This window comes from Meles meles, chromosome 8, assembly GCF_922984935.1.
Source record: "Meles meles chromosome 8, mMelMel3.1 paternal haplotype, whole genome shotgun sequence".
Lineage (NCBI taxonomy): Eukaryota > Metazoa > Chordata > Mammalia > Carnivora > Mustelidae > Meles > Meles meles.
The window spans coordinates 17,164,273-17,190,826 of NC_060073.1; the positions used below are offsets into that span (position 1 = coordinate 17,164,273).

The 26,554-nt window shown below is 36.4% G+C and overlaps 2 protein-coding genes across 2 annotated transcripts; both read right to left on the reverse strand.

Annotated features, from left to right (window-relative positions):
• Nucleotides 1-3,393: 3,393 nt before the first annotated feature.
• LOC123947961 (olfactory receptor 4P4-like) lies at nucleotides 3,394-4,320 on the reverse strand. The gene has a single exon (XM_046014313.1). The coding sequence runs from the start codon at nucleotides 4,318-4,320 to the stop codon at nucleotides 3,394-3,396; it is 927 nt and encodes a 308-aa protein (XP_045870269.1).
• A 20,111-nt stretch (nucleotides 4,321-24,431) lies between these two features.
• On the reverse strand, nucleotides 24,432-25,364 carry LOC123949256 (olfactory receptor 4C16-like). Its single transcript, XM_046016627.1, has one exon. It carries the CDS (start codon nucleotides 25,362-25,364, stop codon nucleotides 24,432-24,434), a length of 933 nt encoding a protein of 310 aa, XP_045872583.1.
• Nucleotides 25,365-26,554: the final 1,190 nt, after the last annotated feature.

The following is a 26,554-nucleotide window of genomic DNA, read 5'->3' on the forward strand; positions in this document are numbered from 1 at the left end:
CTTTATTCAAATCTTCAAAATACTCTTTATTTTACATTTCAGTATTTAAACAATCCACCACACAAGTGCACTGGAGTATAAAGAGAGACAGGCAATGCTAAACTTTCTTAACAGCCAATGGTAATGACAAATATCACATGTCCAGAAGATAAACTTTCAATTTCATCAAAGACTAGGATAACATTTCTGTTTTATGTCTGAGGACCAATGAGCTGCCTGAAGCATACCTGGACATGCCCTAGATCAGCTAAACCCCACCTTTTGCAGAGACACAAATGAACAAAAATGAAATGCTTGTTGTATAAGCTACGAATACTGAAGTGGCTCGTTACACAGCATTATTGAGCTGACTGATCCAAGAATAGCATGCTCAAACTGTAGAAGTGGGGAGTGAGGCATAGTCTTGAGTCAATAAAACCTCCAATATGTCTAGTGTAAGGTACCTCGAAAGGAGCCATATAAAAGGCCAAGCAAGAGATAATGGGCATGAGGGATACCACCCAACCTTGGATACATACATGAAGGACAAATTCTAAATACCTAAGCATGCAGCCAACCTCCCTCTTCACTATTTCATCCATGCATAACACACTGGAAAAGAAGGACCTCTTTATTATTCATGGGTAAGTTTCCTTTCCACCTCTCCTTTAGTGATAAATCATAAGAAGAGTGTTAACAAAAGATACATAAGAGCCAAGTTCACATGGACTCTGAAACACCTGTCTTCCTGGGGAAAAAAAACAAACAGAAATTTGTTACAATAAGCAAATTTATTCCATTACCAGAGAATGCAGCCTACATATGCATCAATAATAGACTAATTTAAAAACAAACAAACAAACAAACAGAAACAAAACCACCAGAATTCGGCACCAGCCCATGCAGCTATAGACATTTCTGCTCACCCTCACATCTCTGAATTGGAGAATCCCACCAGGACGTAATTGCCACCAGATCAACATCAAAACAAAATCCTGATTTAATCTGCTACTGTCTTTCTTATCTCCTTTTCAATACACTCCGTTATCTTTCGGCCTCCCTTTATGTGCTAAGTTTCCTAACTTGTAGGCAGTACATATGTCAGGGTCTTTTGGAAAGAGAAAATCTATTACTGAATCATCATCATCTGTGGCTAGTTTCTGTAAATGTACTCCTCATCTTAAAACCCAGATTCCTGCAGACTCATAAATACAGAGAACAAACCGATGGTTCCCAGAGGGAACGTGGGCACATTGGTTGAAGAGAAGTAGAAGAAACAGGCTTCCAGTTATGGAATGAATAAATCACAGCAATAAAAGTCATAGCGTAGTGACTATAGTCTGTGTTATCATGTTAGCAGTGCATGGGGACAGATGGTAGCTACACTTGTGATGAGCACAACAACACCTGGAGATCTGTGGAATCACTAGGCTATACACTCGAAACTAATGCAACATTGTGTATCAACTATACTCAAAAAAAAAAAAAAACAAACAAGAGAAGAGATTTCTGTTTCACAAAGGAAAATAATACTTCAAGTAAATACAATTCAATTTCTTCCTAGGGATTGTGTTGAAGAGAATAAGAACACCAGAAAATAACAAGTCTGTTCCTCTCATATTTGGAAATGTGGTGAACCCATTCTCTGGGACTTAACTCCTCATATCATGCTAGTGGGTGACCATGGATGATGTCAGAGGCCCACTTCACACAGTTTGAGTATTTTTGTATAAATTAAGGGAGCACCTCAATGCACCAAAGCAGTTCTTGGCCTATGACCCGGTTTTCAATTAGTTACATCTGCTTCTCAGTCTAACCTTCTTTGTTTTGCTCTAGTATGAGAGTCCTTCTGAGTAGAACCAAGAGAGTTTTGCATAGCATGAATGTTGGGGGACAAAATGTCAAACTATGCTGTTTGTATAAAGAGCAGTGAGGATTAACAAAATGCACCGCAGGGACATCCATCTCATCAGCTATTTGGCTTTTTCTTTTCTTATAAAATTTAATGTATTTTTTGAGAGAGACAAAGAGAGAGAGCAGGAGCATGGGGAAAGGGAGGGGGAGAGGAAGAAGGACAAGCAGCCTCCCACTGAACCGGGAATAAATCACAGTCTCAATCCCAGGACCCTGAGATTAGGACCTGAGCCAAAGTCAGATGCTTAATCACTTCACCAACTGAGGAACCCAGGCATACCTTAGCTATGTGGCTTCTTAAACTGAGGGCCCTTTACAGAATGGGAGATTTCCCACATTTACAATAAGCATCAATTTGTATACTCATAAGGGATTTTTAAATGAAGTTATAAATACACCATGGAATTATACTTAAAGGATTGAAAAGTGATGTTCATTATCTAATTTGAAATTTTAATGCCTGGAATACACCATCGGTAGGGTACTAAGAATTAATTATAAAACATCTATAAGGACAGTATGAATAGTGTAATTACATTGCATTACATTATTTTAAAAGCATTATTTATGTAAAGAGGTAAAATACATACTAATAATACTAGTAAATTTTTGTCATTGCTTCTTCTTTTATTTCAATGGATACCACCAAAAAAGGCAGTGCTTAGGACTTCTCTCTGTGTGTGATATATTTTTCAGTCAAAAATCTCTTTCCTAAAGCAGGGCATAACTGTCAAACAATGTAATCATAGGGGCACCTGGGTGGCTCAGGCATTAAGCATCTGCCTTGGGTTCAGTTCATGAACCCAGGGTTCTGAGATGGAGCCCCACATTGGGCTTTCTGCTCAGCAGAAAGCCTACTTCTCCATCTCCTGCTCCCCCTGCTTGTATTCCCTCTCTCACTGTGTCTCTCTCTGACAAATAAATAAACAAAAATCTTAAACAAACAACCAAACAAACAAAAAAACACCAATGTAATCTTACAGTGTGCCTTGATAAGAGTGATATAATATCCAGTATGTCTAAAATCATGAAGTAGAGAATGTTCCAGAATACCAGAGTTAAGTTCTCAAATGTCAAAGCCGAAAGGGGCCTGGAGTTCATGTGATTTGTTCCCCTTATTCAAATTCAGAAAAGTAAAATAACAGCAAGAGGGTAGTTGAGGGGCCATCTAACTTTAAGTCTTGCAATTTTTAAAAAATACTTTATTTATTTATTTGAGATATAGAATGAGAAGAAGAGAAAGAGAGAGAGCATGAGAGGTGGAGGGTCAGAGGGAGACACAAACTTCTCACTGAGCAGGGAGCCTGATGTAGGACTTGATTCCAGGATTCCAGGATCCCTGAGCCAAAGGCGGTTGCCCAAAAAAATGAGCAACCCAGGTGCCCCACGTCTTGCAGTTTTTGATGAAAGCACAAAAGCTCCCTGTACATGCTGTATTTGTTGACATTAGGGTTAGGGGGATAGAACAAGATCCAGGCAAGTATTTGAACTCCAGATACTTCATTTCTCTTCAAGCTGTGTGTCTCGGCACCACATTTTCTTCATGGCATTCTTCATGTCTGTGTTTCTCAGCGAGTAGATAAGAGGGTTGAACATGGGGGCAATCATGGTGTAAAATAGGGCAAAAACCTTGTCACTACCGACAGAATCAGCCATGGGGACATATGTGAAGATGAGGGGCAGGAAGAACATGAACACAACAGTGATGTGTGAGCCACAGGTGGAGAGAGCTTTGCGGCAGCTCTGGGATGAGCGTGTCCTCAGGGTGGACAGGATGATGATGTAAGAAATTACCAAGGCAACAAAGGTCAAAATTGCCAGCACTCCCGTGGTGCTAATGATCACAATAACCAACAGGCTAGTGTCTGTGCAGGCCAGCTTCAGCAAGGGGAAAACATCACAGAAATAGTGATCTATCTGATTGGGTCCACAGAAGGGAAGTTCAATAATAATCAATACCTGCAGGATTGAATGGAGAAAAGCTCCGAGAATCGAGGCCATCAAAAGGACATAGCACACCTGTCTGCTCATGATGACCATATAGTGAAGGGGTCTACAGATGGCTGCATAACGGTCATAGGCCATAGCCACCAAGATAAAGATCTCAGTGGCACCAAAGAAGTGGGCATAAAACATCTGGGCCATGCAGCTGTTGTAGGAGATGGTCTTCTGCTGGGCCAGAAGATCTGTGATCAGTTTGGGGGCCACTGTGGAAGTGAAGCAGACGTCCATGAAAGACAGGTAGCTCAGGAAAAAGTACATGGGCTGCTCACGTAGGCAGCTGCCACTGATGGTAAGAAGAATTAGGAGGTTTCCTGAGAGAATTGCAATGTAGCAAAGTGAGAACACCACAAAGCAGGCAATCCTTTCATCTTCATCACTTAAAAGTCCCAGGAGGATAAATTCTGTGATATTTTCATGTCCCATTGTTTCTGTGGGTGTGATCATGTAGAGGAGAAAATTAATGTACTGGAAACAGTCAACTTTTAAAACTATTGATTTATTTTAAAAGTCATTCATTTATTCAATAATACATATTGATTGTTCATTATGATACAAACATCATAATTAGTGCTAAGGGTACAAAAAGCACTGTGCAAATACATAAAGTCTTACCCACAAGTAGATAAAGTTCATTGGAGTAGACATATGCTAACAATAATTGCACAAATAATTAATTAAATTATATAATTACTAAGTGCAAGAGGATGAATAAATAGAAGGTGAAATGTTCTTTCTTAGATCAATTTTGAAATGCAATTTCAGTAGTATACCTTAAGAATAATTTTTAAATCTCTGGTATGTATCAACAACATTGAGGTCATCTGTTCTTCAAGGGCCGTCTCATTATTTACATCCTTACCAGTGACTAAATTTGTGCTGAATCCTGAAAGTTCAGTTAAGTCTTTAGACATCAGTGAGCTCATAATTTTAAATATCAGATCTCTAGGTGACAATTTCAGAAAATGCCTTTAGCACCTTTCCTCCAACATTGAGCAACGATGAGATCTTTGGGAAAAGGGGTGCTCCATTGTACTGCATTATAGTATATTTGTGGCTTCTTGTAATTGATCCAATTTCCCAGTTCACTTTCCAGCCTAATCCAGGAGTTTTCATCCCTTCATCCCACTTTCTAGTGCTTCCCAGTAGGACAGCATCCTCAGAGAGGCAAAATTAATCAATATATTTAATAATTAGAACAAACATTCTGACAAACTTTTTCATGAAAAGCTGAATCCAAAATTCAGAAAGAAGTAAAATTCAGAGGGGGAGGAGCAAGACGGTGGAGGTGTAGAAGACCTAAATTTTGTCCAGTCCCAGGATTTCAGCTAGATAGTTATCAAACCATTCTGAATACCTACAAACTCAACAGAAGATTGAAGGAAAGAATAGCAGCAACTCTATGAACAGAAAAGTTACCACTTTCTGGAAGATAGGCCATGCAGAGAAGTAAATATGAGGAGATATACGGGAAGACAGATTGCGGGGAGAGGGAGCCTCTGTCAGATGGTTCCCAGCAAACGATAGAGCAGTTGAGTACAAAATCAGAACTTTAAGAAGTGGACTTTGCTGAGGGATGTCACTTTAGTGGCTAAGTGGGGCACAGGTGGAGCCCTCACTGGGGCAGTGTGGTCTCAGGACCCTCAGATCACCAAAAGACTAAGAGTACCTGAGTTAGCAGAGCTCCCAGGGATCAGAGCAGGGAAGTTGGCTGCAAAGACAGAGACAAGGAGTGGGCTTTCAGCTCAGGGTTACCTTAAACCGTGATCCCCAGCACAGTCAGGCCACTGCTCTTTTATCAGGGACCACACAAGGGGCAAATCTGAGGGGATCTCCCAGGAGGAGCAGCACTGGAGTGCACTGCAGGAATCTGCTGGGTTTGGAGACTCCAAACAGGGCCATATGCCAGAGATAGAAATAGTCACAGGCCAGGTGAGGAAGGAGAGCAGGCACAGACCAGGGAGACAGGAGTGATTGATTGCTTTTCTCTGAGGACTCATGGTGGAGTGGGGCCCTGAGCTCTCAGCTGCTCCAGGCCAGATATTTGGAGGACACCATTTTCATTTTCATCCTCTAAAGCTATGGAAACACTTCAGGGAACACAATCTACTGAGAGCAAAGCCAAGAAGATTATTTAGCCTGGCACCTAGCAAGGGTGGTGCAACTCTGCCTGGGGAAAAGACACTTGAGAATCACTGCTAGAGACTCCTCCTCTAGAAGACCAGCAAGAACACCCATTCAAGAATAAGTTAACTGATCAATGAGAACTGCAAAGCTATAGCACTAGGGGAGTACAGCACAAAGAATTTATGGCTTTTTTTTTCCCCATGAATCTTTAGTCTTTCAAAGTAAATTGTATTAATTTTAGTTTTCATCTTTCCTTTTATTTTTTTTAAGTTTCCTTTTTCCTATTTTTGCCATCTTATTAGTATCTTTTTTAAAACCATTTTTAATTTTCATTTCAACAGTCATATTCTATGCCTCCATTGTATTTAAATTTATGCCATATATTTTTTTTCTTTCTTAAAATTTCGGGATACAGTTTCTTCTAACATACCAAAATACACCTTAAATCTAGTGTATGGCTTTGTTCTAGTCTTCCATCTGGTTACAAGCTCTCTCACCTTCCTCCCACTTTTTTTTTTCTTTTAATTTTTTCCTTTCATTTTGCAACCGACTTCTAATCATTCCTTCTTATTGTTTTTAATTTTTATCTTTACAGTCATATTCTATCCCTTCATCTTATTTACCCTATTTACCCTTATTTTTGTGTGTATATATATATTTCCTTTCTTTAAAATTTTGGGAGGCACTTTCTTATAACAGACCAAATACATCCAAAATCTAGTATGTGGCTCTATTCTATTCACCAGCCAGATGTGTGTGTGTGTGTGTGTGTGTGTGTGTGTGTGTGTGTATTTTTTTTTCCTTTCTTTTCCCCTGGTTATGAGTCTCTTCTGATTTTTTCGGTGTATATTTTTCTGGGGCCATTGTCACCCTTTTAGTATTTTGTTCTTGCATTCATTTCTTCTTCTTTGGAAAAATGACAAAAGGAAAAAAGTATCTCAAAAAAAAAAAGAACAATAGAAGGTACCAACTGCCAGGGACCTAATCAATATGCACATTAGTAACACGTCAGAACTAGAGTTCAGAATGATGATTATAAAGATAGTAGCTGGTCTTGAGAAAAGCATAGAAGATAGTAGAGAACCCATTTCTGGAGAAACTAAAAAACAACCACAACAACAACAACAAAACCAACTAAAATCTACCAAGTTGAAATAAAAAAGGCTATTAATGAGGTGTAATAAAAAGTGGAGGCAGTCACTGCTAGGATAAATGAGGCAAAAGAGAGAATTAGTGATATAGAAGACCCAATGATGAAGAATAAAGAAGCAGGAAAAAAGAGAGATAAACTATTACTAGATCATGAGGGGAGAATTCAAAAGATAAGTGATACCATAAGGCAGAATTAGAATAATTTGGATCCCAAAAGAAGAAGAGAGAGAGAGAGGGGCAGAAGGTATATTGGAGCAAATTATAGTGGAGAACTTACCTAATTTGGGGAAGGAAAAAGGCATCAAAATACAAGAGGGACAGAGAACTCTCTCAAAATCAATAAAAATAGGTCAATATCCCATCAACCAATAGTAAAACTTACAAGTCTCAGAGACAAAGACAAAATCATGAAAGCAGCTCAGGACAAGAGGTCTGTTACCTACAATGGTAAAAATATTAGATTGGCAGCAAACATATCCACAGTGACCTGGTAGGCCAGAAAGGACTGGCATGTTATATTCAGAGCACTAAATGAGAAAGATATGCAGCCAATAATTCTATATCGTTAGGCTGCCATTGAAAATACAAGGAGAAATAAAAACTTCCAGGAAAAACAAACGCTAAAAGAATTTGCAAACATCAAACCGGACCTACAGGAAATATTGAAAGGGGTCCTTTAAGGAAAGAGACAGCTTCAAAGTAACATAGACCAGAAAAGAACAAAGACAATATAAAGTAACAGTCACCTTACAGGTAATACAATGGCACTAAATTCAACTCTTCCAATAGTGACCCTGAATGTAAATGGGCTAAATGCTCCAATCAAAAGGCACGGGTATCAGAATGGATAAAGAAACAAGACCCATCAATGTGCTAACTGCAAGAGACTCATTTTAGACCCAAAGACACCTCCAGATTTAAAGTGAGGAAGTGGAAAACAATTTACCATTCTAATGGGACACCAAAAGAAAGCTGGGATAGCAATCCGTATATCAGACAAATTAGATTTTAAGCCAAAGAATATAATAAGAGATGTGGAAGGACACTATATCATACCTAAAGGGCCCATCCAACAAGGTCTAACAGTTTAAAATATCTATGCCCCTAACATAGGATAAGCCAATTATGTAAGTCAAAAAATAACAAAATCAAAGAAACAAATCAACAATAATATGGTAGTAGTAGGGACTTTGACACCCCCACACTGAAATGTAAAGATCATCTAAGCAAGAGATCAATAAGGAAATAAAGGCCTTAAATGACACCCTGGACCAGATGGATGGAAGAGATATATTCAGAACATTCCATCCCAAAGAACACACATTCTTCTCTAGTGCACATGGAACATTCTCCAGAATAGATCACATCCGGGGTCACAAATCAGGTTTCAACCTGTCCCAAAAGATTGGGATCATGCCCTGCATATTTTCAGACCAAAATGCTTTGAAACTTGAACTCAATCACAAGAGGAAAGTTGGAAAGAACTCAAATAAAAGGACCCTAAAGAGCATTGTACTAAAGAATGAATGGGTCATCCAGGAAAGTAAAGAAGATTTAAAGATCATGCAAACAAATGCAAATGAAAACACAACTGTTCAAAATCTTTGGATTGCAGCAAGGGCAGTCCTAAGAGGAAAGTATATGGCAATAAAAGACTTTCTCAAGAAACAAGAAAGGTCTCAAATAAAAAGCCTAACCTACGTCTTAAGGAGCTTGATAAAGAACAGCAAATAAACCCTAAACCCAGCAGGAGAAGAGAAATAATAAAGATCAGAGCAGAAATCAAAGAAATAGAAACCAAAAGAACAGTAGAACAGATCAACAAAACTAGAGGCTGGGTTTTGAAAGAATTAATAAGATTGATAAGCCCCGATCTTTCCTGTAAATAGATCCTCCCGGTTTCAGTAAAACCTGAGGTCAACATCCTCTGATTGAGAAACAATGGTAAGGATTTGTGATTATCCTGAAGGACCAATAAAAGTGGAGTAAGAGCAAAAAAAAAAAAAAAAAAAAAAAAAGATTGATAAGCCCCTGGCCAGACCTATCAAACAGAAAAGAGAAAGAATCCAAATTAATAAAATCATGAATGAAAGAAGAGAGATCACAACCAACACCAAAAAATTAGAAACAATTATAAGAACATATGAATAATCCCATGTCAGCAAATTAGACAATCTGGAAGAAACTGATGTGTTCCTAGTAATGTATAAACTACCAAAACTGAACGAGGAAGAAAGAGAAAACCTGTGCAGACCCATAACCAGTAAGGAGATTGAAGCACTCATCAAAACTCTCCAAAGAAAAAGAGCCCAGGGCCAGACCACTTCCCAGGGGAATTCTACCAAACATTTAAAGAAGAATTAATACCTATTCTCCTGAAACTGTTCAAAAAAAAAAAGGAAAAGAAAACTTCCAAACTTATGAGGCCAGAATTTCCTTGCTCCAAAAACCAGACAAAAACCCCATCAAAAAGGAGAATTACAGACCAATATCTCTGATGACCATGGATGCAAATATTCTCACCAAAATATTGGCCAATAGTATCCAACAGTACATTAAAAGGATTATTCACCACGACCAAGTTGGCTTTATTCCTGTGCTGCAAGATTGGTTCAACATCTGTAAATCAATCAATGTCATACAATACATTAATAAAGGAAAGAACAAAAACTATATGATACTTTCAATAGATGCTGAAAAAGCTTAAAGCCATCCATGAAAACCCACAGGGAATATCATTCTCAATGTGTAAAAACTGAGAGCTTTTCTCCTAAGGTCAGTAACATGGCAGGGATGTCCACTATCACCACTATTATTCAACATACTAGAAGTCCTAGCCTCAGCAATCAGACAACAAAAAGAAATAAAAGGTATCCGAATTAGCAAAGAAGTCAAACTCTCACCCTTTGCAGATGATATGATAGTTTATGTGGCATTCCCAAAAGACTGCACCCCAAAACTGCTAGAACTCATACAGGAATACAGTAAAGTCTCAAGATATAAAATTAATGCACAGAAATCAGTTGCATTTCTTTACATCACAAGATAGAAGAAAGAGAAATTAAAGAGTTGATATCATTTACAATTGTACCCAAAACCATAAGATATTCAGAATAAACCTAATCAAAGATGCAAAGAATGTATACTCAGAAAACTGCAGAATATTCATGAAAGATATTCTGAAAGACACAAAGAAATGGATAAATGTTCTATGCTCATGGATTGGAAGAACAAATATTGTGAAGATTTCTATGCTACCTAAAGCAATCTACACTTTTAATGCAATCCCTATACAAACCCCATCAACTTTGGGGCGCCTGGGTGGCTCAATGGGTTAATGCCTCTGCCTTCGGCTCAGGTCATGATCCCAGGGTTCTGGGATCGAGCCCCGCATCGGGCTCTCTGCTCGGCAGGGAGCCTGCTTCCTCCTCTCTCTCTGCCTGCCTCTCTGCCTACTTGTGATCTCTCTCTGTCAAATAAATAAATAAATCTTTAAAAAAAAACAAAAAAAAAACAAAACACAAACACCATCAACATTTTTTTTTCTGAAGAAATGGAACAAATAATCCTAAAATTTGTATGGAACCAGAAAAGACCCTAATATCCAGAGGAATGTTGAAAAAGAAAAAAAAAAAAAAGCTGACAGCATCACATTTCCAGACTTCAAGCTCTATTGCAAAACTGTAATCATCAGGATAATTTGGTACCAGCAGAAAAACAGACACATAGATCAATGGAACAGAATAGAGAGTCCAGAAATGGACCCTCAACTCTATGGTCAACTAATCTTCAACAAAGCAGGAAAAAAATACCTACTGGAAAATGACAGGCTCTTCAACAAAGGATGTTTGGAAAATTGGACAGCTGCATACAGAAAAATTAAACTGGATCATTTCCTTATACCATGTACAAGAATAAACTTAAAATGGATGAAAGACCTAAATGTGAAAGAGAAATCCATCAAAATCCTTGAGATCACAGGCAGTAATCTCTTCAACCTTAGCCACAGCAAGTTCTTCTAGACATATTGCCAAAGGCAAGGGAAGCAAGGGCAAAAATGAACTATCAGGACTTCATCAAGATCAAAACTTCTGCACAGCAAGTGAAACAGTCAAGGAAAAAAAAAAAGATGCAACCAACAGAATGGGGGAAGATATTTGCAAATTGCATATCAGATAAAGGGCTAGCATCCAAAACCTATAAAGAACTTATCAAACACAATACCCAAAGAACAAATAATCTAATCAAGAAATAGGCAGAAGACATGAACACATACATTTCTCCAAAGAAGACATCCAAATGGCCAACAGATACACGAAAAAGTGCTTAACATCACTCAGCATCAGGGAAATAAAAATCAAAAACCACAGTGAGATACCATTCATACTAGTGAGAATGGTTAAAATTAACAAGTCCTACTGCTGGTGGGAATTCAGGCTGGTGCAGCCACTCTGGAAAACAGTACAGAAGTTCCTCAAAAAGTTGAAATAGAGCTACCCTATGACTCAGAAATTGCACTACTGGGTATTTACCCCAAAGATATAAATGTAGTGATCTGAAGGGGCACATGCAATTCTGAGTCAAAATTCCAATATTTAAAGCAGCAATGTCCACAATAGTCAAACTAGGGATAGAGTCTATATGTCCACCAACAGATGAAGCAATAAAGAAAATGTGATTATATGTGTGTGTGTTTGTGTGTGTATATATGTGTGTATGTATGTATATTCTGTGTATATATATAGAATATATAATGTGGGGCGCCTGGGTGGCTCAGTGGGTTAATGCCTCTGCCTTCGGCTCAGGTCATGATCCCAGGGTTCTGGGATCGAGCCCCACATCGGGCTCTCCTCGGCAGGGAGCCTGCTTCCTCCTCTCTCTCTGCCTGCCTCTCTGCCTACTTGTGATCTCTCTCTGTCAAATAAATAAATAAAAAAAAATCTAACAAAAAACAAAAAACAAATAACAAAACAAACAAACAAAAAAGAATATATAATGTGTATATATATATCTTCTGTGTATATATATGTATTTTTTCTGTAAACATATATTCACACACACACACACACACACACACACACCGTGGAATATTATGCAGCCATCAAAAATGAAATCTTGCCATTTACAACAACGTGGATGGAATTAGAGGGTATTATGCTTAGCAAAATAAGTCAATCAGAGAGGGACAACTATCCTATGATCTCACTGATTTGAGGAATTTGAGAAAGAAGACAGAGGATCATAAGGGAAGGGAGAGGAAAATGAATCAAGATGAAACCGGAGAGTTAGACAAATCTTAAGAGACTTTTGGTCTCAGGAAACAAACTAAGGGTTGCTGGAGTGGAAGGGGGTGGGAGGTGTCTAACTGAAGGACATTGGTAGGGTATATGTTATGCTGTCAGACTGATGAATCATAGACCTGTACCCCTGAAACAAACAAATCATTATATGTTAATTAAAAAAAGAATTAAAATGCAGAGTAGTTAAGCTAACTTTTTCAAGCAAGAACAAAGAGAATAGACGTATCTCCCAGAATTGAAGTATATTATAAAGCTATGGTAATTAAAAAGCTGTAGGTAGGGTTACCTGGGTAGCTCAGTAGGTTAAGCATCCCAGTCTTGATTTTGGCTCTCGTGTCATAATCTCAGGGTTGTGAGGTTGAACCCAGTGTTGGGCTCCACACTCAGTGCAGATGCAGCTTGAGTTTTTCTCTCCTTCTTCTTCAGTCCCTCTTGCTCTTGCTTTCTCTCTCTTTCTCTCAAAAGAAAATCTTTTAAAACAAAGTTGTAGGTAAAGACAGATTGTTGGATTTGAATATATATACATATATATGTATATGAATGATTGTCTTCAAATCATATATATATATATATATATATATATCCATATATAGATATATATTCATTCATTCCAGGGAATTCGAATTGATGTGAACTTTAGTAACTGATGTTAGGACCTTGAATCGCTTGCTGAAAACAATATACCTCACAAGGCACAAAAAGTTATAATCCAGTTTGGAGAAGTATACAAATGTATTGAACAAAAATTAAAAATTTGAGATATAATTAGAATGGGTTTCTATCTTATGTAGGAACATTATTTTAAGCAAAGCACAAAAGCTAAATTCAAAAAAATATTTAAAAATTTATTTTAAAATCTTCTTTATGACAAAATTTCACATAAACCACATATTTTTTTAAAAGTGACAAATGGGAGTAAATATTTATAAACCCTGTGAATCAATCACATAAAGAAAAATAGTTCAATTTTCTACAAAGCAAAATGTTTGTCAAGGCAATACACAGAAAGGAAGTCACAGCTGTTTTAAAGTGCATATCAAAATATTCAACCTCATTAGAATCAGGGAAATGCAGATTCAACAACAATGAGATGCTATATTCCCACTCAATGACTTCATAAAAATAAAATTTAAAATATTGTCATTTACAAGTTTGATTAGTGATCAAGCAAACTACCGCAGAAAACATACAAAAGGATATTCCTCAGAGACTCAATCAAATTTGGAAAATAGAAATGATCTAAAACCTGACAATAGAATGGAAATAAAGGGTGGTATGTTCTCATTATGGAAAATTAAACAAATTTAAATGTTCAATCCCTAGGAGACACCTACCATGATTTAAATCACTGAGAAATACTTTATTGTGGAAAACATAATAAAGTGTACAAAAATAATCACAGCTTAATAAAATGCATGTTAAATAAAAAGATTACAGCTCCAGAATACCATGTAGTTTCTATGAGAAGCTAATAAATTAATAGAAAAAAGTACAAAAGGAAAATTTACTTCTCAGAAATAAGGAGGTGATGACCAAAGGGGATTTTAGAATTATTCAATATTTTAATTTCTTTATTAAAGTATTAAATTTCACTATTACTTCTGTAATTAAAGTTAATTTTAAAACTCATTATTTTATTAAATGGTTTAAGGAGAGCATAAAATATAAGAAATGAAATGAAGTAGAATAAAAAGTGAACCTTTACTGGAATTAAGTAAACTTAGTACATCTAGTCATATTTTTATAATCCTGATAGGATTTAAAGAAATTTCAAGGTGATTTGTTAAATCTCTAGCTATTATTACTGAGGACTAAAGTTCATAATTTGCTCTTTTTCATGGTTCCTTGTTTTCCTGAACCAACTCTAGCTCTTATTTTCATTTTAACAGAAGGAAACAACAAATTTGCAACACAGATTGCTGAATACTAGGATATACTACGCAAAAGGTTAACAACCTCCAATATATATGGACTCATAGAAATGCTGTCATTTTTAAACTTCCAATTACCTGCAATCTTCATCTTTGCTGCAACAAGTTCATTAAGAAAATCTACACCATAGAGGGAGACCCTCTGAGCCTTGTTTTTTCATCTGCAGAAAGGTGATAATAGTCCTTATCACATAGGATTCTAGTGGGAATTGAATTAAAATTTTCATACAAAACATTTAGCTACAGATATGTGCATATAATACATCATAAGAATTAACTATGAACTCATTAATTTAAAGTGTCTAATATTCTATAAATGTTAATAGTTTATAAGACAAAGGGAGCTCTTAGAATAAATTTTCTTCAATGAGTTTGACATGCCACTGAATATAGATTCCTACAGAAGTTATAAAATTATTTTGACAGCTAACCACTATTGAAAATCCCAAACTAATGACCAAGACTTGTGAGAGGACACAGGATTTCCCATTTCACAGACGAAAGAATTGAAATCAAAGAAAAAAATTATTCATAAAGACCTTCAATACCTTACAAAAGATAATCTCTCTCTTATTATTTAGAATAAGTGAATGAAACACTTCAATGAAATAATTATTTTATCCCTCTATTTTAGTTAGGTCACTTTCTAGTTTTCTGCAGGTTTTTTAACATTTTAATATAAAGCAGATCTTTGCTAAAAAATTGTCATCAATTATATAATTTGAACTTCTCTACCTGTGGTCACTGAAAATTTCCTCCATATAATCCATGTTCATTTCAAATATCAGGAATTATTGCTCAGTATTACAGACCTGTGGCACTGTGAGGCAAGAAATGGAGGTTCTTGTACTGGTCTGCCACTCTCTGATTAGGGGATTTAGGAAAAAGTTCCTCAAATCCATTGGTATCTATTTCCTCTTAAGAAAAATAAGGAATTGTAGTTTTCATGGATCCTTCCACTTACAAAGAACTATTTTTTTTAATCAAGTGATTTAGTAACTCATTTACAAGTTTATCAAAATTATCAATTAATTTCCCATCATTCTCTTATTATCTTTATAACTTATTGCTTTTCTTATTCAATTATTTGATATTTTTCAAACTTTTGTTTTTTTATCATTCCTTTACTTCCAAAGTAGAGTACACAACATTCCACAATATCTTTGAACTTCATAACCTGAGAGCTAGAGAGTCCCATGTTTGAGACCAGGAATTCAAAGTAGCATTCCCATTTTTTCATTTTTTTATTATAATAGACCTTTTAAAGATGTTTTGTAAACTATTAAAATGTAAAATAGTTACATGAATTAGAAGCCTAAAAGTTGGGGCGCTTGGGTGACTCAGTGGATTAAAGCCTCTGCTTTCAGCTCAGGTCATGACCCGAGGGTCCTCGGATCAAACCCGGCATTGGGCTCTCTGCTCAGTGGGGAGCCTGCTTCCCCCTCTCACTCTGCCTGCCTCTCTGCCTACATATGATCTCTCCCTGTCAAATAAATAAACAAAATCTTTTAAAAAAGAAGCCTAAAAGTCATAAAAGAAATTGTTAGCAAGGAGATATATTTCATGAATTATATTTATGCAAAAAATTACTTTATTAAACAAATGAATAAGGATGGCTTATTCTATAGCTGCTCAAAGAGATCACATAGGCTCACCCATGCAAAAATAGAAAATGTAAGAATAAAGAAAAGATGGAAAAGGAAAAAGATATATATAGAAGAACTCACATTTTTAGTATCAGCCAATTCCAATTAATATTGAAAGGGATATCCTTGTCTTCTTGAACTCATGATAACAAATTAAAAAAATCTTCAAAGTCAAAACATAAATATATCTTTTAGGACAAAAAAAGTAATGGAAAAATTCTGATACTTTGTAAGCAGTTTTCAAATTATATTTAAAATGTAATGAATCACTGAATTCTACTCCTGAAACTAATATTACACTATATGTGAACTGAAATATAAATAAAAACATGAAATTACAAAAAATAAAAAATAATAATAAAAGAAAATAAATATGTCTTAAAAACTAACTGATAACTCAGAACCAGAATGAGAAGTGTATAATAAAACTGGAAGGAAAATCTCAACTGCATCTGGCCCTTTGTATCTTGCCTTGTTTTCCCCTTTGGTGCAATAAGGAGCTTCAAGGTCTACTTCCCTAAATGTGCAGGGTCGGAGTCTCCTGGGGAAGCTACAGGGGAATAGTCAGGAAGAGTATATAAAGGCACTGGATGCAGGTGAGAACTGGACCTGCCAATGGCAATCCTTACGGGAATTCTTGAACAAGGCTAGTAAAAATAAACTGGTGATTTTAATTTGCTTTTGCTTTGGTTTTTCAAATGTGCTTTTGAAAATAGTTTTTTTTTAGGTTGTTTCAAATATAAAATATATGATGTTAAGTATCAAATACAATTTCCATGGTCAGTGATACAATTTTTAAAGTGGCCTTACTCTTCTCTACACAAGGAATAAGCCCTAAAGCACCCATTATATTTATTATAGGCCTTCTACTGCTTCCATTATCAAAGCTAATTAATTATTAATATTGAAGGTATTTGGCTTTTTATAATAATTAAGATCAAACTTTAATGTCCCCATTCTCACAAAGCTTATCCTCTTTGTTTTGTTTGTTTTTAAATATTTTATTTATTTATTTGATAGAGAGAGAGAGAGATCACAAGTAGTCAGAGAGGCAGGCAGAGAGAGAGGAGGAAGCAGGCTCCCCGCTGAGCAGAGAGCCTGATGCGGGGCTGGATCCCAGGACCCCGAGATCACGACCTGAGCCAAAGGCAGAGGCTTAACCAACTGAGCCACCCAGGCGCCCCTGCAAAGCTTATCCTCTTTATATCACCTCTCTGAGACCTAATTCCATGCCCCAAATCATCCCATTACACTCGAAATACCTAATTTCACCAGATCATTTGACTTCCATTTCATGGGTCATTTGAAGGTTTTTTTCATTTTGGTTTGGGGGTTTTGTGCGTCTTTTTAAATATTGGTGTTCTTCTCTCACTTTCTCAATAGACTATTAACTCAATGAAAATAGGATCTATTGTTCCTCAGACTGTATTTAATAATTTAAACTTTGATCATGGCAAGTGTAACAACAGTAAGTGAAAAATCATTATAATATGCTAAGGACTTTAAAGGGATTTTAAAATTTAATGAACATACTGACCCCATGAGATTATATTAATATTTCCACAGAGACACAAAGATATAATTGACAAGACTCAGCAGCTAGTAACTAGTATAGTAGAATTCAACCTTGCTAAGATACTTTACTGACCCTACAATGATCGTGACTATTATTTCCACACTTTACACAGAGTAAGGTCTTAATAAGTGTGTCTGAATTTTTATTGAAATAATAAAATAATGTGCTGCATATTCCAAAATTACATATAAACTTTGAGTTGTAGTACTTAGGATACATACTTTTATTTTCCAAATTATATAGTCCACTCATAGTAGAACTTCAATTGTACCAACAAAATAAATTACTAAGGTAATTTTAATAGTTTTGATTATTTGATGATGGCAAAGTAACACAATTTAAAAGATTTATTTTTCGGGCGCCTGGGTGGCTCAGTGGGTTAAAGCCTCTGCCTTCAGCTCAGGTCATGATCCCAGGGTCCTGGGTTCGAGCCCCACATCGGGCTCTCTGCTTGGCAGGGAGCCTGCTTCCTCCTCTCTCTCTCTACCTGCCTCTCTGCCTACTTGTGATATCTGTCTGTCAAATGAATAAATAAGTAAAATCTTAAAAAAAAAAGATTTATTTTCCATGTTTTATTATAATACAGTTATAATTCTGTTTCATTGCCTAAATAATTTAATTTCTGTGCTTTTGATGTCAGAAATACTGCAAGGAGGACTGTGTACATACTAATGGAAACAGGAAGATGGCTGAACGATGCACCGTAGCAACAGTGTCAAAATCTAATTAGATATGCAGCTTAAGCATTTAGTAGAAGAGGCAATTTTATGTGAGATGCATTTACCAGATATCCAGGATGATTCATGTTACCACCTCAGACATTGAAGCCAGAGAGTCTGACTTTAAATCCCAGGTGTACCTTTCATGGGCAATGTGACTTTGGGTAAGACACTTATCTCACTGGAATTTAGATTCTTCCCCTGTAACTATAATTACATTATCATACATCAGTAATATGTAATCAATATTATTATTTTAATTAGTGTTATTGCTATTATTCGCTATTATTATTAGAAACTTCATGGCACAATTTACAAGGAAAACTTGGAAATATCTCCAGGACAAAGCATTTCAATCACAACCTTTTGACTGAAGTCATTGATACTCAAGGACAAAATAAGACAACAGCTCACTGCACAAAACTCTGTGACACTGAAATATAAATTCTACACTCCAGGCCCTCATCCATGACATGGATGTGTTCATGAATATAGACAGTTTGTTATAGCTGAACTGATTGTGTAAGCTACTTGATGATCATACATTTAGTTGGATTCAAGGATTAAGTTAATATAAAATGTTACTTATACTTCCTCTAAGACTTGATTCCACACATAAGGGATTGTCCTATTTTCCACATGGATAACATTTCAAAGAGGATGCAAAAGTGGCATATTTAATAGGGATAGAACTATCCTCATTTTATACATATTGAGATATGCATTCTCTTGTTCTTGGGTTAAAGCTATGATTTTTCCAAACTTCCTTTTACACTGTGGTAGACATAATTCCAAACGTCCCTCAGGATTTCCTGCCCTAGTCCTGGGAACTGGAAATATGAAAATATAGAATATATTAAATGTATAATTACATGTCTAAAGGGATTTCAACAATGTAATTAAGGTTATTGGTATGCTAACTTTGAGTTATGTGTTTGATCCCATCTAATCCCATAAGTTCTCTAGAAGAAAAGAATTTTTCCTGACTGGTAACAGAAGAGTAAGTAAGAGAGATTCAAAGTACAATTAGACTAAAAGGCACCATCCCTGGCTTTGAAGACAGAGGGTCCACATGCAAAGCCCTCTGGGAGCTAAGAGCTTACACTCCCCACCCCTTCCCCTTTCCAGCTAGGAAATTTTTGGAGACAAGAGACTCCATCTTGATGTCCCATTCTCCTTTCTAAGGAATAAACTCTTGAACTGGGCCAGAACACTAATTGTTTTTTACAAGCAGAAAAACTTGTAAACAGAACAACTATCATTTAGACCATAAAACTATTAATAAGAACTTCATGAGAACAGAAACATTAACTAGTGCATACCAGGAATAGTTTTGTTTGACAGCATCAGTAGAATAATCAATAGTAATTAAAAGTGGGGTGCTTGGGTGGCTCAGTGGGTTAGGTGTGAGACTCGTGATTTCAGCTTAGGGTATTATCTCAGTGTTGTGAGATCCAGCTTTGTGCTGAGTGTGGAGCCTGCTTGGGACTCTCTTCCTTCTTTCTCTGATCTGCCCCATCTCCCTGCCCTCTCTCTCAGAAAGAAAGAAAGAAGAAAAAAGAGAGAAGGAAAAGGTAATCAAAAAGCAGTTCCATCTGTCAGTACCAAATGAAGGCTTTCTCTCTCTCTCTCTCTCTTCTTTATCTAAATCATGTGATTTCTCCTTTCTTTTTTCTCTTAAAACAAACAAACAAACAAAAAACCTTGCTCTCCCGGCATGAGAAGGACATTTTTCTGGTTACACCAAAATCCATGCTCCCCAAATTGCAGTTCTGAGACCCCAAATAGAGACCTGTGTTCTTTTTCAGTTTCTCCTCCTTTTCCCAGTTGAATGAAGGGACTTCAAAAAACAAGGTTTATTTCTCACAAGTCAGAGAGTGTACATCACATGCCTGGGGCCACACAGTTTGATCACAGGTACAGAGAGACAGGGAGAGACAGAAAGAGCTCACCAATCTGAGGTTCTGCCTTTATTAGGTTCAAGAGTGGGGTACCCAGGATTTGGGGGTTCACTACGGTGAATTTAAAATATAAAGTACAGGAAGAAAAACACAGAGTCACACAAATGGTCAAAAGTCATTTAGAAGTCCCCCAGGGCTTTCCAAATGGGGGACTTCATTGGTATGTCAGCCTGACCCCTCACCTAGTTGTGTAGATGACATTGTGTTCATTGCAGATGAGATATCTTTGAAATGGATGATCCAGCCATCAAAGGTTAGTGTAAGTACTTTACAAATTTAATAAAAAAGCCAGGAATCCTGGGGTTCAGTCAATTAAGTGTCTGTCTTTGGTTCCTGTGATCCTAGAGTCCTGGAATCCAGTTGCCCATCAGGCTCCCTATTCAGAAGGAAGCGTGCTTCTACCTCACAGGGTAGAAGTGGCCCTACTTGCAAGCTCTCTCTGTCATAAATAAGTAAAATCTTCAAAAAAAAAAAAAAAAAGAAGTCAATTGTCAGGCATTTATACCATGCCTAAATAGGGTCGAATTTTGAGGTGCTGGACATTAGGGCTCCAAAATATTATTTTCTTGACCACACAAATTAACTCCTAACATAAAATTTCAAGTCCTAGGTAAGTGTTTTATGTCAAAAGATTCTATGTTCAGATATATGATTTTTTTAACTGTAACGGTTTTTTTTTAATTATTACATGCAACAGTAGGCAAAATTATTTAAAGTAAGTACATTTTTACTAAGAGAAATTCCATATTATTGTTTGTCACTACTCACCAATGTTGCCTTAGTTCCTCCAAAGTTTGAACCAAAATTTATCTTCAGGATAGCCCTTTTAAAAAGAACATCTTTTTTCTTTAATTAATATATTATGTGTAAATTTATGGTATACAACATGTTGATTTGCTATATTAATATATTGTAGTATGATTGTGATTAAAAAATAAGAACTGGGTGCCTGGGTGGCTCAGTGGGTTAAAGCCTCTACCTTCGGCTCAGGTCATGATCCCAGGGTCCTAGGATCGAGCCCCACATCAGGCTCTCTGCTCAGCGGGAAGCCTGTTTCTTCCTCCTCTCTCTCTCTCTGCCTGCCTCTCTGCCTACTTGTGATCTCTATCTGTCAAATAAATAAATAAAATCTTTAAAAAAATAAAAAAATAAGAACTTGCAAGATGCATTGAGAACAATGCAGTATCAGTAATGGAAGTTATAACATTCTGCAATGCATGTGAAGTGTTTAACACTAGTATTAAAGATGTTTCTAAGAATGATAAGAAGCATAAAAATAAAAATAATACATATATATGTATATACTCTATATTCAATCCTCATGTCATGCTGTCATGTCATGTTTTGATTCTTTCATTTGAGCTTATTTTCTCTGAATGTTTTATGTGAATATGGACATATTGATGACTTCCATATGGGACACTTTTCTACCTAGAAACTTTGGGATTTAATGATTATAAGTAATTTACTTTAGAGCCCTCTGAATATGAACTGACTTTAAATCACATTCACTCCTAAACTAGCAAACAGACTATGAGCAAATACAGACTATGAGATTATGACAATATGTAAGATTTAAAAAAATGGACTAGCAATTCTTTCATACTTTTGGCAGCTCTCTCTTATACTACTTTTCCACAGATCTAGCAAATAGTTCTTTGACTAAAGCAAACAGCATAGTTATTCAATGAGGCACCTCCAATGACGTGGGTCTGCAGAAAAAGTTGATCAACGTAGACCTCAACTCTAAACTTCAGTTTACCACACTGAAAACACCCCTACCATTAAGGACTCCCACAGGTCAAACTTGCATGTTGTGGCCAACTGTAATCCTACAGTTCTTTCATGTATGACATGTTCTCCAGAGCAAGGCTGGACTTTCCTGCTTGGGCTTCCTTGTGGCTTGCACCTGGTTAAATATTTGGAAGCAGAGAAGGGTGTGGGAGGAATCTCAAGAAGAGACCAAATATCATTGTCTGACAACTTATTCAAATGAGATAATCACAAGGTATCTAGGCAAGGGAAGACTGTTGTTGCCCTCTTTAAAGGGAGAGGGAGTTACTTATGACAACCACAAGGTTGCAAGTTCATCTGCGAGTTCATGGTTTTCTCTCTCTTACCCACACAAATATGTCTACTTTAGATATTAGAGTCCTACACTTCCCCTATCTGAAATTATATCAATCTCTATTGGCAACAGACATGGTTACTGCAACCACAGGGATTCCATTTCAGAAGCATACCCAGGAGACATTTTGAATATAGTGTCTCTGGGGAGGTACCTAAATGAGATCCAACATACTCCCCTTTTCATACATGCCTTGTCTTGAAATAGAAGAAGACTTCAACTAAAACTCTCCCAACAAAGATCTAGTGACGTGTGACCCTTGCAAGAGGAAAATCAGCAACTATGATCAATGATAAACTGCTTGAGATAGATAAATTCTGAATCCAAAAGAAATTGACGTGTATATGTCCCTAGTGTTTATTGTGGAATCATGGCATTCTATTCCCACACAGAAAAATAGATGATTTTTTCTTTCCAAGCTAAGAAGTTCTTTCTTTTTTTTTATTTTTATTTTAAGTAGCTTCCACAGACAGCATGAGTCTTAAACTCATGACACTGAGATGAAGAGTCACATGCTTTACTAACTGAGCTAGCCAGGTACACCTCAAGCTAAGATGTTTTAATGTTCCCAGTACAATAAAGTTAATACAAACTTAGCAATTTTGATGTAATTTAGTAATTTGTAAATAAAAAATATGTTCAAGAAAACAAAAATACGTTAAATATTCTATATAGATAAAAATACAAATTATAAAATAGGTTAAAACTGAAAGATTCTTAGTGATCATGTAACTCAATACTGCAATGCTGATGGATGGTGACAAAATGTGATATCCCTATCCACTGGCAAAATGCAGACTTTATACAAATATCTGTGTCTCTCTCAAGTTACCGTCTTTTCTAGATTCTCTTAAAACTCACTAAGATAATTCATACATGTGATGTAACTATTTCTGTTTCAAGGCCAAAAAAAAAAAAACCTCTTCTGAGATTTAACATTCTTTATCGATTATTAAATTCAAATTCCCTATTTCAACCATTGGTTGCTTCTATGTTTTACTTATAGCCCACATGAATATATCTTCTTAATTTGGGACATGTATGCTACAGTCATAATAACCCAAAAGTGCAAATAAATTATTATATGACTGAAGAAAAACTTAATGTTTCCCCCAAATTAGAAGTGCTCATTGTAGAAGGAAAAAGCTTTTATTATGGACTCTGAAAAACAACCTGAGGGTTTTGAAGGGTCAGGGGTGGGAGGTTGGGGGAACAGGTGGTGGGTAATGGGGAGGGCACGTTTTACATGGAGCACTGGGTGTTGTGCAAAAAGAATGAATACTGTTACGCTGAAAAAATAAATAAAATGGGAAAAAAAAAAGAATACAACAAGTACCACTCCAACTATCCAACTATCCCAAGGTAAAATATTCCTTCAGAAAGGTAAATATTTACACTATTTTCTGCCACTCTTCTAGAAGAATCTAAATAAATATGAGAAGAATTTGAAGTATGACCCCAAGTAACAAAAGGAAATTACCTAGCTAATAGATTGTCCCTTAAAACATGAGGATTTTACAATCATTTGAATCTGGTGCTTCCTGCTCAGTCAACCAAGAACAACCAAGTTGAAGCTCCATAATCAGGCATGATGCGACTGAAGTGTCTAATACAAAGGAAGTCATTTGAAGGAGGAAATGCCTGTCAGGTTGTGGATATAAACATATAAAACATAACTTGTAAACAGAGAACAAGAAAAGTCAATATCAAGAAGGGCAGGGAAAACAGTAGGTCAAAACCACAGTGATGCCAGGCAGCCAAGAGAGGCAGAGACACAACAGTGAACATCTAAGGCGTGTGTCTTGACATGGTTGTTTGTACCTGGTGCTGTCCCTTCTGTACATTAAAATGACTCACCACTAATCAGTGTACATGTTCATTCTTGAAGGAATGAATTCTCATGTCCTCTAATGATGTTAACACCACAATAAAAAGATAAGATTCTCAACGGGCTTCTAGGTGAATCTGAACTATGAAGAAAAAATTGAAACACCAATTCATCTTTTGTCATCTGAAATCAACTTCTTCCTCCATAACTTCCTCATGGCATCTTTGACCTCTGCATTCCTCAATGTGTAAATCAGAGGATTGATCAAAGGTGTTCCAAGTGTATAAAACACAGCTATCATCTTATCCATGGGGAAGGTTGTTGCAGGGCGTGTATATATAAATATGCAAGGACCAAAGAAAAAGATGACCACAATGATGTGGGAGATGCAAGTGGAGAAGGCTTTTCTCCTCCCTTCAGCACTGTGGTTCCTCAGAGAATACAAGATGATAACATAGGAGCACATCAACATGACAAAACTCACTGTACAAATGGCCCCACTATTGGACACCAACAGTAGGTTGACCACATAGGTGTCTGCACAGGCAAGTTTCAACAAGGGCTGCAAGTCACAAAAATAGTGATCAATCACATTGGGACCACAGAAAGGCAAACTCAAGGCAAGACAAATCTGAGCTAAAGAATGCACACAGGACCCCACCCAGGCCATAGCCATCAGCACAGCACAGACCTTTCGACTCATGATGGTTGTGTAGTGCAGGGGCTTACAGATGGCCACATAGCGGTCAGCAGCCATGAGGATAAGGATGAAAATCTCTAGGCAGCCAAAGAAATGGAATGAAAAGACTTGTATTATGCATTCATTGAAAGAAATAGTGGTCTTCCTCAAAAGGGCATCCACAATCATTCTAGGAGCTATGGTAGTACAGAAGCAGGTGTCAGATAAAGACAGATGGAAAAGGAAGAAGTACATTGGACTCCCGAGTGTCTGACTGGTCTTGATAGTAGTAATAATCAGAAGGTTACCCAGCAACGTCCCCAAATAGAAAAGCAAGAAAGTGACAAACACAATTTTCTTTCTAACAGGATCCTGGGTCAACCCAAGCAGAATGAACTCAGTCACATTATTATTCAGCTGCATGATTTCTTCAATTAGGAGACACTTGAGTATGAATTTGTTGATCTGCAAGAAATGAAGGAATTAATTCGTGGTGTGATGTGTAATTTTATGGAATAATTTAAGCAAAATAAATATTCTTCATCACTAATATTTTAGGGTGAGTTCCTACATGTCACCTCAACAGTTTGTTCCTCCGTTTATAATGGCCACTTCATAATGTCATTATGAGTCTCAACAAACTTGTGAAAGTCATATCTTCCTAGAGTATACTTCAGATACAACCTTGTAGCATTTAAATGATTCTGATTAATTTTCCCAATTCAATGAATATAAAGTTAAAAGATATGGCTCCATTTTATTATTAATGTCATTATTTTTGTATATGTAATATATCTTTGGGCCCATGTTTTTATGGTGTGGCACTTGGCATTTTGGATATTTTGACTGCCTTTGCAGGCTCATGATACAAGTATAAAATCACACTCCATTATATGTATAAAATCACACCCCCCAAAAAGAAGAATGTCTTATTTTTGCATATATTTATCACCATATATTTGTTATATATACTTATAGAAAATGTATATTTTTATAAATATGTAGTATTTCCTCTGTCACTAAACATTTGCTCCCAGCTATTACAGCTTGAAAAGACGAATAGGAAATACTTCTAACTTCTAAATAATACACTTTTACCTTGAAACACACTTATGATATTTAGTATTTGACATACACTAATGTAGATAAGGGAATGAATATTCTTTGATAGTTGATAATATCTCAAATATCTGCATTTTTAATTTTCTCCTTCCCATTTCTAGAAAACACTCCTTAATGGACCCCAAATCCCTGAGGTTACATTTAAATAAAAGGAGGTATTATTATGCAATAGTTCATGTTTCCAGTAATCCAAATTTTAGCTTAAGCACGTTGGATCTGAGGTTATTTAGGGAAATGTCACCAGATATTTCATGCAGGACCAAATCAAGACTGTAATCTCCCCCAGAGTACTATTAGGTAGTGAAAATCCACATCCTTGTAACAGAACAAAGATTCAGAAGAGTGAGGTAGATATTGTTTTAGGCAAGAATAGTAAATAATCAGAACTGAATTCATTCAATTTGTTTTCTCTCCTGGTAAAGTCAGGGATCATTCATCTTTGAAATTTCACTCCTTTCAAATTCAAATTTGGAAAAAAAAAGATTACCATT

Bases quoted from the DNA above. Each gene is read 5' to 3' on its own strand.
- LOC123947961 (XM_046014313.1), bottom strand. From the start codon at position 4,320: ATGGGACATGAAAATATCACAGAATTTATCCTCCTGGGACTTTTAAGT.
- LOC123949256 (XM_046016627.1), bottom strand. From the start codon at position 25,364: ATGCAGCTGAATAATAATGTGACTGAGTTCATTCTGCTTGGGTTGACC.